At 34.4% G+C, this 17,951-nt stretch overlaps 1 protein-coding gene across 2 annotated transcripts in view; it reads left to right on the forward strand.

Moving 5' to 3' along the window:
• The window catches only part of Adamts3 (ADAM metallopeptidase with thrombospondin type 1 motif 3), a 231,053-nt gene that overhangs the window by 207,476 nt on the left and 5,626 nt on the right, over positions 1-17,951 (forward strand). The window contains exons 14-20 of one of the 2 annotated variants that reach the window (XM_026402586.2): positions 1,123-1,256; positions 3,645-3,768; positions 5,745-5,828; positions 8,923-9,086; positions 11,996-12,161; positions 14,546-14,678; positions 17,650-17,857. In XM_026402586.2, the coding sequence (XP_026258371.2) occupies positions 1,123-1,256; positions 3,645-3,768; positions 5,745-5,828; positions 8,923-9,086; positions 11,996-12,161; positions 14,546-14,678; positions 17,650-17,857 (1,013 nt within the window). Of the gene's footprint in view, positions 1-1,122; positions 1,257-3,644; positions 3,769-5,744; positions 5,829-7,121; positions 7,203-8,922; positions 9,087-11,995; positions 12,162-14,545; positions 14,679-17,649; positions 17,858-17,951 lie in introns of both variants that reach the window. The other variant, XM_026402585.2, reaches the window with a different exon arrangement.

The raw sequence follows: 17,951 nt of genomic DNA on the forward strand, positions 1-17,951 counted from the left end.
AGGAAACGTGGTGCTTCTAGGGGCAAGGCCTTCTGTGTTTCCAAGGACAAGGCTTAAGTTCTCTTTCTCTAGAGAGGAAGGAAGGTCCTGGAAAATAGCACTATCCTGATCCCCAGTGAAATGGCCAATGGGAAGTGACGCCAGGGTGAGATGCTGAATTTCCTGATTTAACTAAAATCTTTCTACTAAGAAATGCTTCTAGCTTGGTATGATCTTTCTTTTCAGAATATCTAGAGAAAAATATAGTTCTTTTTACAGTCAAATCAGGCAGGACATAAGGAAAAGACCATTATTTAATAACAAAAGGTGCTTTATAACCTTGAACTTTTATACTATAAACCAGTTATTTAAGGGGCTGGGGTTGTGGCCCAGTTGTAGAATGCTCGCCTAGCATGCATGGGGCACTGGATTTGATCCTCAGCACCACATAAAAATAAAATAAAAGAAAGATATTAAAAAAAACTAGTTATTTAAAACTATTCTAATTACACTTGAATTATTGACTAAATATATTTCTTATTTCAGTGATTAAAAAAAAGATGCTTATCATGTGACATGATGCACTACTGGATTCAGTTTAGAACTCTTTCAAAAGAAAGGTGAATGCATATAGGAATTGAAAGTTGTGATGCATTTAGAACAGATGTATTATTTTTATTTATTTTGATGAAGTTAGTCACATAAATTATGTTTAATTGGTGAGATTCCATAAGAGGCAGAAACTATATTAACTGATTGGGTCAGACGAAAAGGAAACCCTTTCAGAGATCTGAACATTGCTTAAACAAAATTTGAATTAAAGTTTATTGAAGATCTGTGTTGAAATCTAGGATTGCTATTCAGCCTGGTTTGCCTGGGCCAGTCTCAGTGTATACCTGCTCAAATATTAGTGGAGTCCCCTTTCACGCTCAGACAAATCATAAATCATACTAAAACAAATATGCCGAATATGCATATTGGCACGTTTGTACTTTTCTCCTGCTCTGTATTTTATGTATTTATATAGTACTTGTTTTGTTTTCAGGAACCTGTATTGAAACTTGATATTTTAAAAATAAACTATACTCTTCACACATTCTGTTTTATGTAAATAGTTAATTTTATGCCCCCCTCCTTATGCAGCCAAGAAAAGATGCCACCTTTACTGTCAGTCTAGAGAGACTGGAGATGTTGCTTACATGAAACAGCTGGTACACGACGGAACTCGCTGTTCTTACAAGGACCCATACAGCATATGTGTTCGAGGAGAGTGTGTGGTGAGTTGCGCTTGCTTTCTCAAAAGCTTCCTATGGTACCATGTGATTCTATGTAACAGTAATGTTATTCATAAGCATATACACTGTTTTCAGCTGGTACTTATCTGGGAAGTTAGCCTGTTTAAAGTTCAGTACATAAATAATTCGGGGAGAAATTATACCTACTGAAATCAATCCTTGGTCACTGGTAGAATTAAGAGTTAAATAATTTTTCTAATTTTCAGCCAAGTGCCTTTTCTAAATAATGAATGCCTCTAGGCTGAGAATACAAGAGGGAATAATGCATTTGTTTTAAGTATTTTACTAGGAGCGTCTGACATTAATATCCAAGATTTTTTTTTAAATCCAATATTAAGTTTGTTTTTTATTATTTGTTTAAAAGATAATACAGCTGGGCATGGTGGCACACACTTGTAATCTCAGTGACTCAGCAGGCTGAGGCAGGAGAATCACAAGTTCAAGGCCAGCCTCAGCAACTTAGCAAGGCCCTAAGCAATTTAGTGAGACCCTCTCTCAAAATAAAAAATAAAAAGGGCTGGGGATGTTTCTCTCTGGATAAGCACCCCTGGGTTCAATCTCCATTATCAAAAAAAAAAAAAAAAAGAAAGAAAGAAAAGAAAAGAAACAAGATAAAACAATATTTCTTTCTCCCTCTTTCACTTTCTAATTGATCTGAAGCTTAAACATTGAATTCTACATAAGAACAAAATGTAGAGAAACAAAAAACAAAACTATTTTTATTCCATTTAATCTCTCTTTATCTCTCTTTTTGAGGTATTTGGGATTGAAATTGTAGGTACTTTACCACTGAGCTAGATCCCCATCCCTTATTTTATTTTGAGACACTGTCTCACTAAATTGCCAATGGTGGCTTCAATCTTGCAATCCTCCTGCCTCAGCCTCCCAAAGTGCTGGGATTACAGGAGTGTGCCACCAAGCCCAGTTTAATCTCTTTTAAAAAAATGTTCAGGTGCTCAGTTAAATTAACATGAAATTATCCTTGTTAACTGAAACACTGCTTCTAACATCCATTTCCTTATTACTTCAGTAAAACCAAAGTATTTATTAACAAGTCTCCAATGTGCAGATGCCTCATAATTAAACTAAACTGTCCTTGAAAGTAAATGTCTTAGTCCATTCTGTGCTTCTATAACAAAATACCCCAGATGGGATAATTTATAAAGAAAACATTTGTTTCTCTCATGTTTCTGTTAACTGGGAAGACCAGAAGCATAATGCTAGCACTGGCTTGAGAGACTCCATGGGGCATCATTCCATGGTAGAGGTGGAAGGGAAAAAGGGCACATGCACCAAAGAGAACAAAAGGAAGTCACTTTTATCACTGTCATAATAATTGACCATTCACATGTTAGTAACATTAATTTGTCTAGGAAGGCAGAGCTATCAGGACCTAATTACATCTTATTAGGCCAAGCCTCCCCAAACTGCCATATTAGAGATTTAAGTTTCCAGCACATAATTATTGAGAGTACACATACAGACCATAGGTAGAATATGTGTCTTATTCACCTTTTACCTCCCACAATGTCTAATGCATTAACTATGTTGTCGTTTTTCCTGCCCATTTTCATGCCGAATGTATGAGTACAGGATATATGTATAGCATTGTCCTACATCCAATTCATTTAAGGATCTTCCCCAGTCCAGAAAACCTTCAGTGGTTTTCTATTAATTAATGTAAAGATGAAAACTATATGTATGTTCAGGATTTTCCACAGCATGTGCTCTGCGAATCTTTCACTGTTCTTCTGCTATGAGGCAACACTAGCCTTCCACTGCCTTAAGTATGGCTTTAAATATTGATATCTGAACTACTTTCCATGAACTTATCTTTACCCCAGCTTTGTTTTGACCACTCTGCACTCCTGAAATTCCTTTACACTATATTCCTTAAGGGTCCTAAGGAAGTCTCCTCCGCTACTTTAATGAAATTTTGTCTTACATTTTAATTACCTTTTCTTTTCTTTTCCTAATTAACTTTAAAAGATGGCACCAATATAAAACTCACTTTATATTCATTTTATACATATGAATACAATATGGAAAAATCCAATGCTATTTTTTTTCGGTCTCCCTAGCATCCAGCTACATCTGTGCTCAATAAATACTCATTTGATGATTAGGACAATTTATGATGGGGAAAATACTTCAGTGGACTGGGGAAACTTGTCCTTTATTTACCAGAGTACAGTTATTTAACTTCACACTAGTTCTTTAAAAGACTGAGGTGTGAAAAATAAGACTTAAGGGGAAGTTTGGTGTGAACTTGCTGTGATCTGTGATTAACAAATGATCCACCATTCTCTGGATGTTGTTTTTTACTTGACGACATTGAAATCAACGACATTTAATATCTTCTCTTCACAGAAAGTGGGCTGTGATAAAGAGATCGGTTCCAACAAGGTTGAGGATAAATGTGGTGTCTGTGGAGGAGATAATTCCCATTGTCGAACTGTGAAGGGGACATTTACCAGAACTCCCAGGAAGCTCGGTAAGATGAGGGCCTTTGTGAATCTCTATCCTTCCCTATGACCTGTGCTTTTTAGGCTTCCTCTTTTAGGAGTGCAGTAAACATGAATCAAAAGTGATTTATTCAAATTACATTTTAAGGAACTATTTTAAATTTTTTTTAAAAAAATTTACTAAATTCATGCTCCTTTGCATTTATGAGAAATTATAGACTAAATTTGGACAAGGAACAAAGTCAATATCAATTATAATAGTTATCTAAAAATTGTGGTATTTTACATTTTTTAAAAAACGCAGATGAAATCAGAATGAATGGTTATTTCAAATTTCTGTTGCACTTAAAATTGTTGACCCGGAGTGAGGAAAAATTTTTATAAAACTTTAAATATAACCTTTAAAATGTTATTTTCTTTTAGCTTCTTTTTATTTTAAAAGTGAACAATTTTATCCTACTTGTGAACCTATGAATTTAGGGTCTATATTTCATATGCTTTAAAAATGTTTACAAAATTGAGATGCCACCAAAAAATAAGCAGACATATAACTGCTCATATTTATGAACTTTTGGGCTTGTTCCACCATCAATAACTTGGAGTTAGATACACACTGCAAGTTCAAAAGGTGGAACAAAAAGCTGTCTATATGCAATAAATAATATGGAAAAATATTTGTAATTTCATAATGTTCATCAGAATATAAGATTTGATACAAATTCTTATAAAAATATTTATTACTAAATAATTTCTTGACTTTGTAACAAATATTCAATTATTCATTAAGTATTTATTTGGCAAAGGCTTCTGGGAATTCAACATTTAAAGATGAATTCCATGTGGTATTTTCTTGAAAAGATTCTTTGGTATCTTCCAAAGCACTTTCAGTTCAGTATCTTACAGAACAATAAAACACAAAACAAAAACAATCAGAAAGAATTGGGTTGATTCTAAGTTCATTGTCATGGTAGTAATTTTTCATTTTGTAGAAGAAAAGAAAGTATAAAATAGTCATCATCCAAATAAAAAATTCTCATAGTCCTTTTTGCTCCTCTTATACCTTAGACACCCAACTCAAGCCATTTCCACGCACATTAGCTTTGCGACATATTCAAATGTACTTATCTTAGACATTCTCTAGTCTAGTTATTGGTGTCTTTGCTATACTTATGTGATAAATTACCATGGTTTGTACTTTGAAATTGTTAAAAGACAAATACTGTCATTTCTGGCTGATGGTATTATTTTAATAAAGCAAAAATAATTTAAAATGTAAGTATATAAGTGTGTATATGTGTGTGTGTGTTCACACATTTATATACACACATGTTTAGATGAAACCAAGTTTAATTTTCTCCATATTACTATGAAATAATGAACTGCATTTGTTTTGTTGGAGTTTTATATTATTTTGTTTTGGATGTAAAATAATTAATTTGTTTTGCTTTCAGAGTGAATTAATATAAGGAAAAAGTTTTTCCACTATCATTCATTCTATTTTATATGCAATTATAAGGTAGTGATACTATTTTCAGATACTGCAAAAACTGTGCTAAACCTGTGAATTAACATCAAAAGAACACGAGAAAGTGTTCATTAGTCATACAGATTCAAACTGTTCAAAGATAATTTAACACCCATTTCTGTGTACAAATGTTGTCATCGTAGTCATTCAATAGACTAATTAACCTTTTCCAACAGGGAAACATTTAAGCAAGAGATGCCATAAAGAATTCAAGTTGCTGGAAAATGAAATCTGCAAGTATTCAACTTCAAATCACCTACATCATTTTTCATTCATACTTAGTCTTATGTTCATTGACTATTAACAGTTTATTGGCATTAGCTAACTATTAAAAATGCATTTTAATTTCAACATATAAAATCATAGAACATATTTTATATCTCATGAAATATATGGAGAGAAAGCTTATGGCATAGTCAATGAAACAGCAAGACTTCGATAAACATGAAACCTCCACTAATTAAAGACATTTTATTTAAGGGAAGACAAGAGGCGCTTTCACCTTACCCAGAGGAGCTCGTAATATTTCTCTTGCTGAAACAAGAGAAGCTAAAAATGTACTGGGTAAGTTGTACCAAACTGCAGAAAGATGGGCATCCATAAATGGCATCAAGCTGTTTTGCTGTAGCTAGCATCTTAAGCATGTTACTTATAGCCATTGCATACTCAGACAAACATGGTACCTTTCATGTGTTGGACTTTACAGTTGTAGCTAAGGTGCTGAAAATGCTAATCCCCAAAATGACCACTTCATTTACCTAGTACACTAATAAATATTGGAAAACAGTTAAATAAATGTAACTATAGTATCAATGATACATTGGCAAATGACAAAAATGTTTTTCTTTCCTGATAACTTCAACAATTGTGTATTGATAATTGAATTGACATCAATACTCATCCTTTATTATATGAATGAGATGTTTAACAACCTACTAAAGGGGTAGGTTGCATAATCTTCCTATATTCATTTATTTTTTATGGAAATAGATACACCTTGGTCCATTTCTCCTGACTATTGATGATTTATAGTTAAATATATGAATCTTCAGTTATCTTACAATAATTTTCAGGTTGTAATAATATTATTTGTCATATATGACATAGGCAGTAATAGCAATGCTGCCTAATTTAAAGCCCAAACAACCAATTGATTTTATTTCTGGCTTAAAAGATCGAGTTAGTGGGCATGTAAAGGCAATTCATGACATAACTTGCAAACATTTTTTAATTAAATGGTTTCGTCAGATTTTACAGCACATATTTTAAAACAGTCAATCATAAAATGTGATAAGCTTTATAATTAACTACTAACCACAAGAAAAATAAAAGCTACTCACCAATTTTTCTGGAATAAAGTAGGCTTTTAAATATGGAAACATTTCCATAATTGAAAATTTAGCTATTTATATTTGCTACTTGGGTTTTTTAAATAATATGGAGACAGATAAAATATCTGAAGAAGTTCACTATCTAAAAACTTCCACTAAAAATTGGCCCCACTTTAAAAGGGTGATTTAGGAAACTAGAATCCCATAGAGCACACATGAAAGTATAGTATTTGCCTGAATTATTGTTGACACAATTTATAGGTCAACACAAGCATAAATGACTAATAAGTTGGTAACAATTTTAACTTTTTCCTCCTCCTTTAATGTAAAAACAAAAATTTTCTCTAATCTCATGCAGGATGTCACAAAAGCTACCAATGCTTCGAAGTTAATTTCTGAAACTGCTTCTTTCAGTTTATGGATGCCCTCTTCTGCATGCAGGAGCAGTAAGAATGTAGTGCTCAACTAACCATGGTTATTGCTTTTGTTTTCTTTGCTTTCTCTGTTATTTACCACACATGCAAAGGGTACCTTAAGATGTTTGATATACCCCCTGGGGCTAGACATGTGTTAATCCAAGAAGACGAGGCTTCTCCTCATATTCTTGGTAAGTAAGCTTTTCTATCTGCTGGAGCTGCGTTAAATATGCACTTAAACCTTGAAATGTCAAAGAAATCACATATATAGGTACATATATATGTGCATGTATATGTATGTATATACATATATATGCCAGAATCCAAATTACATGTATATGAATTAATTTAATCTTGTGTAGGGGCTTGTCATTTCTCTCAACCATTCTCACTTTAAAACAAGAAATATGTCAAAATAAAACTTTAATATTTTTATAGAAAATGAGAGTGTTTCATAATTATGTGAGGGGAAAAAACTTGACAAATTTGTACTTACTATGCAATTTTTCTCTGTATTAATTTTTTTCTATGTGAAAAAATACATAGTATAATGTACTAAATGGAGGAATAATATCAGAACAATTCATCACATTTACGTGGACAAATGAGTTCTGATGTTTTGGCTGATGTCATATTGCATATAACCCCATATTTTCATTACATTTTAAGATGTTTGAAGAAACCATCAGTGAATTCTGCTAGTCTAATGTTAAATTTTCCTAATGTCTGACATGTGTCACATTTTTTTAGTACATATAGATCTATTTGTGTGGATGATTATAATGGCTCAAAGAAGATTATTTGCCTTTTTTGAGAGGATTGTGTAGAAAAGTCATTTTAAAAGAGTTTGTTTTTATAGTGTGTATACAAATATAAACAATAATTATATTCCTTGGCCTATTAAAGCACAAAGATTTCTAAAACTAAGGCAACATTGTCAACTGCATGAAAATTTGTAGTAAATTTTCATACATGCCTTAAAAGTAATGGATTTTTATGGTGCTGCGTAGAATTGAGTTTTTAAAAATATTTATATTATAGTCGCTACTAGATGCCATAACCTCCTATCAGTCAGCCATAGTTCTTCTTTCCCTAGTGTATAAAACTCTTTAATTGGAATTCAAATTATTATCCTTAGGAAAATTGGACTAGTGTAAAAGCTCAAGAGGAATAAATGGATTTAATTAAGATTACTTATTTTTTCTACACATTGGTAATAGTAATTTATGAACTTTTGTTTTTAAGTTATCATTGTGTGCTGATATGTATCTCCTAAAGTTAAAATATGATTTATTTTTACTCACTGGAGAACCACTTTATTTGATAATATATAGATCTATAATACATTAAGAATTCTATCAGCAGCAGGTAGTTTTTTCCAACTCTAAGAAGTGATATGGCCTTGGAATTTTACATTCATCAGAACTTAAATTATTGTCCTAAATCCTTTCAAATGTGTTAGGTAGCTATAAATATTGTTACCAATTCTGAAGAGATACACTGTAAAGAAATCATCAAGTTCTATGGTATACTAACATAAATGGTTTATATTAATTATTAGAGAAGTATCCATTATTTTCAAAATGTTCTGGGCTTTCTGAAGAAATGTTTGGAATAACTAAATTGAGAAACCTTAACCTCTTTGACAATGTTTTCAAATGGGAATATTTGCAAACATTATTTTGCCTCTTTTACCATCTTGCTACTGTTTTTGACTATTAGGAATGCTTCTTTAGAGTTTTGGATGCCTAACGAAGGAAATGGGAATGATATTAGAACTAACACTCATTGATTGCTTAATACTGATGAAGGAATATAGTCACTAGTTTATAGAATGGGGTAGACTTAATATGGATCTTCAAAACTGTACACAATAATGAATATGCCGGTTACTCATTTTCCTTTCCTTAGCAATTAAGAATCAGGCTACAGGCCACTACATTTTAAATGGCAAAGGGGAGGAAGCCAAGTCACGAACCTTCATAGATCTTGGTGTGGAGTGGGATTATAACATCGAAGATGACATTGAAACTCTTCACACTGATGGACCCTTACATGATCCCGTTATTGTTTTGGTATGTGTCATTACAGGTTATTATGTAATTGATTTAGTTTATAATTTTATAATTAATTTATCTGAAAACAATTTTACCTTGGATAAATATTTATTTGCTGGTTTGTTATAATTTCTTTCCCTCCACCTCCACTCTTTGTATAACATTATCATTTATATACATTAAAAATTGTATCATACATTATTATGATTTTGACTTAACCAGTTGTCTTTTAAAGACAACAAATAGAAAGGTAGATTTTTATATTTAACCAAAAATTTACCATTTCTGATATTCTTTCCTTCCTTGTCCATCTTAACTTTCCATCTGGTATCATTTACCTTCCATTCAGAGAACTTCTTGTAGCATTTCTCATGGTGTGGGTGTACTAGCAAAAAATTCTTTCAGCTTTCAATTATATGAAAATATTATTTCACCCTCATTTTTAAAGGCTATTTTCTTCACTAGATAAATAATTTGGGGTTGCTGATTTTTTTCAATTTTTTTCTTTAAACATTTTAAACATATCTTTATGTTCTTATAGGGAGTTCGAGGGATTTGGTAGCTAATCAAAGAACAAGATATGGCCACAGGCAGCATTAGCTCCTGAAAGCTTTATTTGGGTGAGGCTATAGCAGATTTGCAAGTAGGAGTACCACCCAAAGAAGAAAAGGACCACAGAACTTAGGGGGAAGAAGGAAAGGAGGCATTGCAGTCAGCTTTGCACCACTGTGAACAAAAGACCCAACAAGAACACTTAAAGGAGGAAAAGTGTATTTTGGCACCGGGTTTCAGGGGTTCAGTCCATGGAGTGGGCTGACTCCATAGCTCTGAGCCCAAGGTGAGGCAGAATTTCATGGCAGAAGAAAGCAGCTCAGGACATGTCATCCACAAGCAGAGAAAGAGCTCTTCTGTTCACCAAGGACAAAATATAAAGCTATTTTCTTCGTCCAGTCACACCCTACCTGCCTACGGTTACTGCCCAATTAATCCATGTCAATAGATTAATCTACCGAGTAGGTTACAACTCTCATAATCTAATCATTTCACCTCTAAATCTTCTTGCATAGTCTCACACATGAGCTTCTGGGGGACACCACATATCTAACCTATGACAGGAGGAGAACACAGGGTGTCTGCCTCTCTCAGAGATGTCACTGAGCAGCATTGTTGGGAGTCTGTGGGTCACAGAGCTCCTAGGAACAGCACCAGTGGGATTCTTACAGCCATTTACACCTTATTTATGCCTAGCAAGTATTTCATAGAGGTGCCCAGCAGGTAGGCTCTAAGTCACTAAGACTCTTTGTTTTCTTTTTTCTGTATAGCAGTTTGAGTAAGATATACATAGTTTGTGGTGTTCTTTTTAACATTCTTGGGGTTCACTGAGAATCTCATCTTTGTGGGTTGATGTTCTTCACCAAATCTGGCTAAATTTTCCATTATATCTTCAAGTCAGTTGCCCCCACACCATCTTTCTCTTTTCTACTCATGGGACTTACTCACATGCATGTTAAATATATTGAAATTGTTCCAAAAGTCTAAAGCCCCATTGGTTCTTATATAATCTTTTCTAAATATTTTTTCAGATTGGATAATGTGTTGAGATCTAGATATATAAATTCACTATTTCTTATGTGACTGCCAATCTGCCCTTGAGCCTGTCTGGTAAATTTTTAATGTCAGTTTAACATCAGTACATTCCTTTCCCAGGATTTGTTCTCTCTTGCTCTTTTTCTTTTCCCCCATTTCTCTGCTGATATATATTGGCTCATTATGACTAACATAAGTTCTGGATATTCATGTTGTCTGTTTTTCTAGGCTGATTTTTTTTCTTGTTGATTATGAATCACATTTTCCTGCTTCTTATAATTTGTCTTTCATTTTTCACTGGACATTATGGATGATAAATTGTGAAGTGTTTGGTTGTTTCACTTTGTTCAGTAGGCAGTTAGATCTTGGCAAGATCATCCTCCTAATCCTTTGAGATCTAGTTGTATTTGTCATTAGGACTGGTCTATTTCAATTTAGTCCTTACTTTGTGGGGGGACCTTAATTGAATACCTCAGGTATTCAGGTAAGGCCCCTTTGAGCTGCTGGGACTCTCCTCCCTGTCTGACCTCTGGTTCTTTGTTCCACTCCCACTCACTGATAGAGCACATGGCATTTGGCCTTGGGCATGTACAGATCAGCCCTTAGTTAAGGACCTGAGCAGCTTCTAGACCACCCCTCCCTGGGGCCACCCTTCTTCAGGCGCTTCCCTGGAGTTATAAAGTGTGACTCCTCATCCCTGTGCAGAGGTGCGACTTGGCCCCTGTCAGGAAGCAAGACTAGGCTTATTTCTCTCCTCACAGGGATTGTTGTCCTTTGCCATTGTTATCTATCCGCCAAAAATAAATAAATAAATAAAAGTTTCCTTCTATTTTCTGTGCAGTTTTATAGGTTTTAATATTAGAAAAGCATCTTTATTACTCTCTCATGGATGAATGTAGAAAACACCTATTTGATTTGATTTGAAATGCATTGTTTGGAGTCTGTATACAAACACTGATTGGATTCCATATTTTAAAAAATTGTTTTATGGAGGGAACATTATTATCTTTATCATTATAACAAAACTGTTATAAACTTTAAAATGTACTAAGGAAATGGTATTCTTTAAGAAAACCTATAGTTAATTTTTTGCAGTTATTTTTATAATAGAACTCTTACTCCTGAGTGTATGCATTTTTAATATTATTATGTTCAGTCTTACACATGTGCATTTTTTCTAAAATAGTGCACATTTGCAGTTGACAGAAATAAAAACATATTTAAGAAGCTATTAGAAAGTTTTCCAGTTTCAGTAAAAACAATATTCTGAAATATTTGTAAATTTTCACTCAAGTCTTAACTCTCAGATGATTTACATATGCATTTCACATGTGTCTTAGATTATACCTCAGGAGAATGATACCCGCTCTAGCCTGACATATAAGTATATCATCCATGAGGACTCTGTACCTACAATCAACAGCAACAATGTCATCCAGGAAGAACTGGATACTTTTGAGTGGGCTCTGAAGAGTTGGTCTCAGTGTTCCAAACCCTGTGGTGGAGGTAACATTTGAACACATTCCTTATATTAAAATGCAATTCACACAAAAGTCAATCCTGCTTCTACTTTGAGGCTTTTCTCTAATTGAGGCTACAATTGAGAAACAACTAATATAACATCCAAAACGTAAGTACAAAACATTATTCCTTAAAAAATCTCACAATCAGCAGAGGATTCCATCCACCAGTCGTAGAACCTTAAAAGCTACTTGCTCATCTGTCTAGATCATTATGGCTTCTGTCCCCTGTAGTGGAACTCTTAATCACTCTACTTTTCTGAAACTCCAGAGCTCCCCCAAATTCAGTGTACTCAGGTTATTGCCTTTCCCTCTACTTTAAATTTCTGTATTTATGCATTAAAGAGCTATTATTTAACTATGATGATACAACTGATTATGCTGTGTATTTGGAACCAGCTGATCTTCTGAATGTTTTTAGTATCAATGCATGAATACTTGCAATGACCCTATGAGATTGGTGCTGTTTATCGTTTCTATTACACTGATGGTGAAACTGCAGACCAGGGAGGATAAGTAATTTGTCCAAGGTCATAGGATTCAAACCCAGCTTCCCTGGCTTCTGGTATATACTCTTCCTCACTACACCCTGCTGCCTCTCTGCTTCCCCAGAGTAAATCCATGAAGCTGAAGCTATGCTCAGTGTTTATCATTTTCTCTCTTCATCCATTCCTCTCATTCTGAACAACAAAGGCTTGAGGATTGAGTTGGCCTAGACAAAATTCTCCTCAACAAGCAGGAGAAGGTGAGGGACTGTCACAAAAATAGCAGTGAATAATTGAGCATAAAGATAATATATTCATAACAGGGAATTCTTGTGCAAATCCTTTATTTTATAATTGAAAATTCAAGAATGTATTTCCAAAGTGTTTCTGGAGGGAGGCATTAAATGTTTTTAGTTACTCATTAAGGATGACATGTAAACATTTACACTGAATAGATGCTTATTTAATTTCCATCCTCTCTCTTGCTGTACACTCAATATTACCCTTCTTACCAGGCCAGATCTGTTCTTCCTCTCCAGGCTTCCATCATAGTTTTGGAAGAGAAGATTGATGCAGTGACCTTTTAACTAGTATCTGACTTTGATTTTCTTCTCTTCTTTTATTTCAAGGGAAATTTTCTTAAATGAATGAGTGGAACTATATTATTTTCCTGCCTAAAATCCTACAGTCTTCTCATGTTGCCCTGAAGATACATCATTTAAGTAACCCTTTCCAAAAATGAATAACCTGAATCTCATCATTGAGAGACAATAAAACCCAAATTGTGGGACATTTCTCAAAACTCTTGTCTTACACATTTCAAAAATATTAGATGCCATGAAAAACAAAAAGGGATTCAGAAACTATTTCTGATTGATGGAGGTTAAAAAGACATGTCAGTTTCCTTGATGAGAAATGACATCATTGTAAAGAACATTATAAGGACAATTGACAGGTTTTCACTATGGTCTGCATATTAGATAATTGTGTGTTGAATTTTCTGATTTTTAAAAATTATATTGTCGATATGGAAGAGAATGTCCTTGTAACAAAATGTGACCTGACATTTAGGAGTAAATAATCAAAATGTCTTTAACTTATTCTCAAATAGTACAGGAAAAAATTTACCTATACAGTAAATTCTGTATAGTGATATAAGGAAAATGTGATGACATGGTAACAAAATATTAATCTAGATGCAAAGCATACAGATTTCACATCGTTTTTTGTAAGTTTAAAAGTTTTGAAAATTTCATGATTTTTTTGTAAACAAATGGAGACCTCCATCATTTATTCTTTATGATTTTCAGGATAAATTCCATACATTTGTTTGGTGCTCAAGGCATCCAAGTTCTAATCCTTCCTCTTCAGACATGACATGTCAGCCATGTGAAGCACCTGCTTTTCTATTTGTGCTTCATTTCCTTTCACCCCACACCGTTGGAAGATCAAGATTAAGCACAAAAAGTGCTGAGCTTGCATGCTTCCCCTGCCCCTCCTCCAGCTGAACTGGAGGCCTTTCCCTCCGTGTCCTTTTGGCGCCCCCTGCAGAAAGTTATGCACATAGCTCCATAAAAGCCTGTACTACTAGGCGTTGATGATGGAAATGCTTTTCATAGAGGTCTCTCATACTAGACTGTGCTTATTCAATCTTAGTTCTCTAGCCAGTGCACATAATTCATCATACTTATTAAATGTAGGCTCTGAAATAAGCATTTTTCACTTTAAGTTTATTTTAAGTGAAAGTGATAGAATCACTAACACCTAGTACAGTGCCTTACTGTATGCACTCCGATATTTATTAAATGAGTAAATGTACAAATGAATTAATATATAGTAGCATGAATACATGATTAAAGTCAAAGAAGCTTATTTTCTTTTCCAGGTTTTCAGTACACTAAATATGGATGCCGTAGGAAAAGCGATAATAAGATGGTTCATCGTAGCTTCTGTGAGGTCAATAAAAAGCCAAAACCTATTAGACGAATGTGCAATATTCAAGAGTGTACACATCCGCTGTAAGTATTTACTTTGACCATCATATCCTGAGGTCAAAATAAGGGCTTAAATGTCTTTAGCACTTTTTAATTTTAAATTTGTTTTTAATCAAAACTTTATATGTACCTGGTTTAAATAATCGAGTCATTTAATAGGAATTGTTTATAAAGCTGTGGTTCCCTACCTTTCTTTATATCCTTGTTCTTAAAACATAACCACTTTCAGGCTTTATGTTTCTTTTGCTATTTGGTAATTACTTGTTTCAGTCTCTTTAAGAAGAATATTTTTGTTTCCATCACTTGCCTTTGGAGGGGGCAGGGTTCCATATTATGTATTGAATTTCTACTATGGAATATGAGGATTTAATTTTTTTTTACCACACTTACTCCTTCCTCAGTACTTCCAATGTTGACATATCTTTTAATGAGATTAATATCCAGAGCTTAGATTCCTTTAACACCCCTCTCTTCTACCAGGTCACGTAGCATACTAATTGTTTCCTTTCTTGTATAACTGTTTAATCCAGAGTAAATGAAGATCTTGATTCTTATATCTGGTTTTCTACTACTTTTCATGAATCCATGCTTAAACTCTCTTCCTTAAATATCAATCCCCTCTCAATGCTAAACACTTAAGTATACTGGAACTTTCCTCTTAATAGAGACAGATGAACTCTGTGTCTTGCTTCCACCTAGACTTCCACCAGGCTTTCATCATGGTGATTTCCGCTGTCCCTCTCTTCCGCAAGAGCTCCTGTTTCCTGCCTTAGTTGTTTTCTCATCTCTTGGTTCATACAGTCATTCTAGTAGATTCTTTCTGGAGTTTCAGGAACAAAACAAATACAAAGTAAAACGTCTTATATAAAAACTAAATTCTTAGATACCCTAGAAAAGTATATAAGAGGTTGAAGTATAAGATTATAAAAGATGTCTTTCTTCTACTCTCACCCTTGATCACTTGGAGTCACATGCCTATTTATATAGTTCTAGACTGTATTTTCTCTGGAACACATCATTCTCTTATCTGCTGGACTCCAGTGTTGCTCTTGAAAAATTAGTGGTAATCCTGATTCTCAATTCTGTCTTTGTGGCCTGTATTTGTCTTTCAAAGCTCATAGGATTTTTTTCTCTCTCATTGTGCTGTGTACTTGTAGACTTTTTCATTGACAAATAATGATCTTGTATATTTATTGGGGTATAGTATATTTTGTTACGGAATGATAAAATCATGCTAATTATTTTCAAATTACATCCTTTTTATGTGTGAGTGGTGTGAACATTTTATAATCTGCTCTTAACAATTTTGTAATATGCATTATATTAACTATAGTCAGGATTTGGTGCAGTAGACTTTAGGTAGTCTTGCTAATTAAAACTTTGTTTCCTTTGACCAAGGTCTTCCCAATTCCTTCTGTTCCCACCCCGCATCCATCCATCCCCTGGTAGTCAGCATACTAGACTTTACTTCTGTGAGTTCTACTTGTTTAGACTGCACATATAAGTTAGATCATGCAGCCTTAGTTTTTGTGTGCCTGGCGCATTTTACTTGCCCTCCAGCTTCTTCCAGGCTGTTGCAAATGACAGCTGTAGATCTTTGAAAACATAAAACCAATGTCTTTCATCTCCAGGAGATTTTCTTTGAAAATTTTTGTTTATGTTCTTTCTTTCTGGGACATTTGCTATTATAACTGTGCATCAATTATCTCTTTCTCAAGATGTTTGATCATTTCATATAATATTTGATCACTTTTGGAATATGAAATATTATTTCCTTTTTCATCCTTTGAGTCCCCCCCTTCATTGGGTTTATCAGTGAATATGTTAATTGAGGCATACTATTTGTTTGTTCTTTCCAAAGTTATTTTCCCTCTTCCTTTTTTTTTCTTGCCATAGATAATGGAGTAGCAAAATATAATCAGGCAGTTTAAGACTTCCCTAGTCTCTCAAACTGATAGTGGAATGTATTATAATAACTAGACTAGAGAATATCTACTCATTTTTGAAGACTGTACTAGTCACTTATTTTATTTTAAAGATAAAGATTATATAAGAAGTGTATTTTTGAAAGCCAACTTTATGTCTGAACTTAATAGGGTAACCTTAAAATGTGTTTCAGAAGCCCTCAAGGGATCATTATTTAGGAGGTTTCAGAGTCACCAAGAGGACACACTTGTGATTGCCAGGTGAAATCAGTAGTGACAACCTAGTAGTGACATTCAGGACTCAGTAATGATTATATAACAGAACGGTCCAGTATATTGTAACCACAACTGATTTGGATACTGCTGGGAGCACTGACATGGACACAATAATTTGCGAATGTTCCACAGGAAATCCTTTTGAGAATGTCTCTTTGGAAACATTTCTGTCAGGTGCATTCATGGGAGCAGTCTCTGCCCAGCCCTGGCTGCACACTGCCTTTACCTTTCTGTCAAACCCCATGAAGTTCAATAAGAAGATCTGAATTATCCCAGCAGGATAGACGAGTCCTTCATGGCAACAACTGTTGAAATACAACAATCATTTCAGTGGGATTATTGAAACATGAGTAAAGGATAGATTTCATGCAAGCAGCAACAGTTAAGTTGATTTTCTTGGCAAGCATTAGGTGGATTTCTTTTTTTTTTTTTTTTTCACTTTCAGATATTACACAACCATTAGGCAATATGGTTAAAAATGTCTCGGTGCTATTTTTAAAACCACCTTCATGCTTGAACTTAACAGGGTAAACTTAACATGAGTTTCAAGAACCCTCTGTAGATTATTCTTTAGGAAACAGTTTCAGAGTCATTGAGAGTCAGAAAAATATAATAGGAGATTAAAAAGGCAAGTGCTGGAGCTGTTGTTAGGGAGTTGACATCACTTCCTGTCTGTACAGTGCCCTGCTAGGTTGCCAGTTGCACAGGGAGCAGAAAAATCTGGGCTTTGCATTTTGGGAATAAAGCACATACCATCCATCCCAGTGACGGTGTTTAATCTTAACCCCCTATAGCTGGATAGCTGAGGAGTGGGAACACTGCACCAAAACCTGTGGCAGTTCCGGCTACCAGCTTCGCACGGTGCGCTGCCTTCAGCCACTCCATGATGGCACCAACCGCTCTGTACACAGCAAGTACTGCGTGGGTGACCGTCCTGAGAGCCGCCGGCCCTGTAATAGAGTACCCTGTCCAGCCCAGTGGAAAACAGGGCCCTGGAATGAGGTGGGTGTGTGAGTTCTGTGTGCGTCAACATATGCAACATATTTTGGCTTAAACATCAGATGGGCTTGTGTGAACGGAGAAACTGGCATATTTT

The sequence above is a fragment of the Urocitellus parryii genome, chromosome 10 (assembly GCF_045843805.1).
Source record: "Urocitellus parryii isolate mUroPar1 chromosome 10, mUroPar1.hap1, whole genome shotgun sequence".
Lineage (NCBI taxonomy): Eukaryota > Metazoa > Chordata > Mammalia > Rodentia > Sciuridae > Urocitellus > Urocitellus parryii.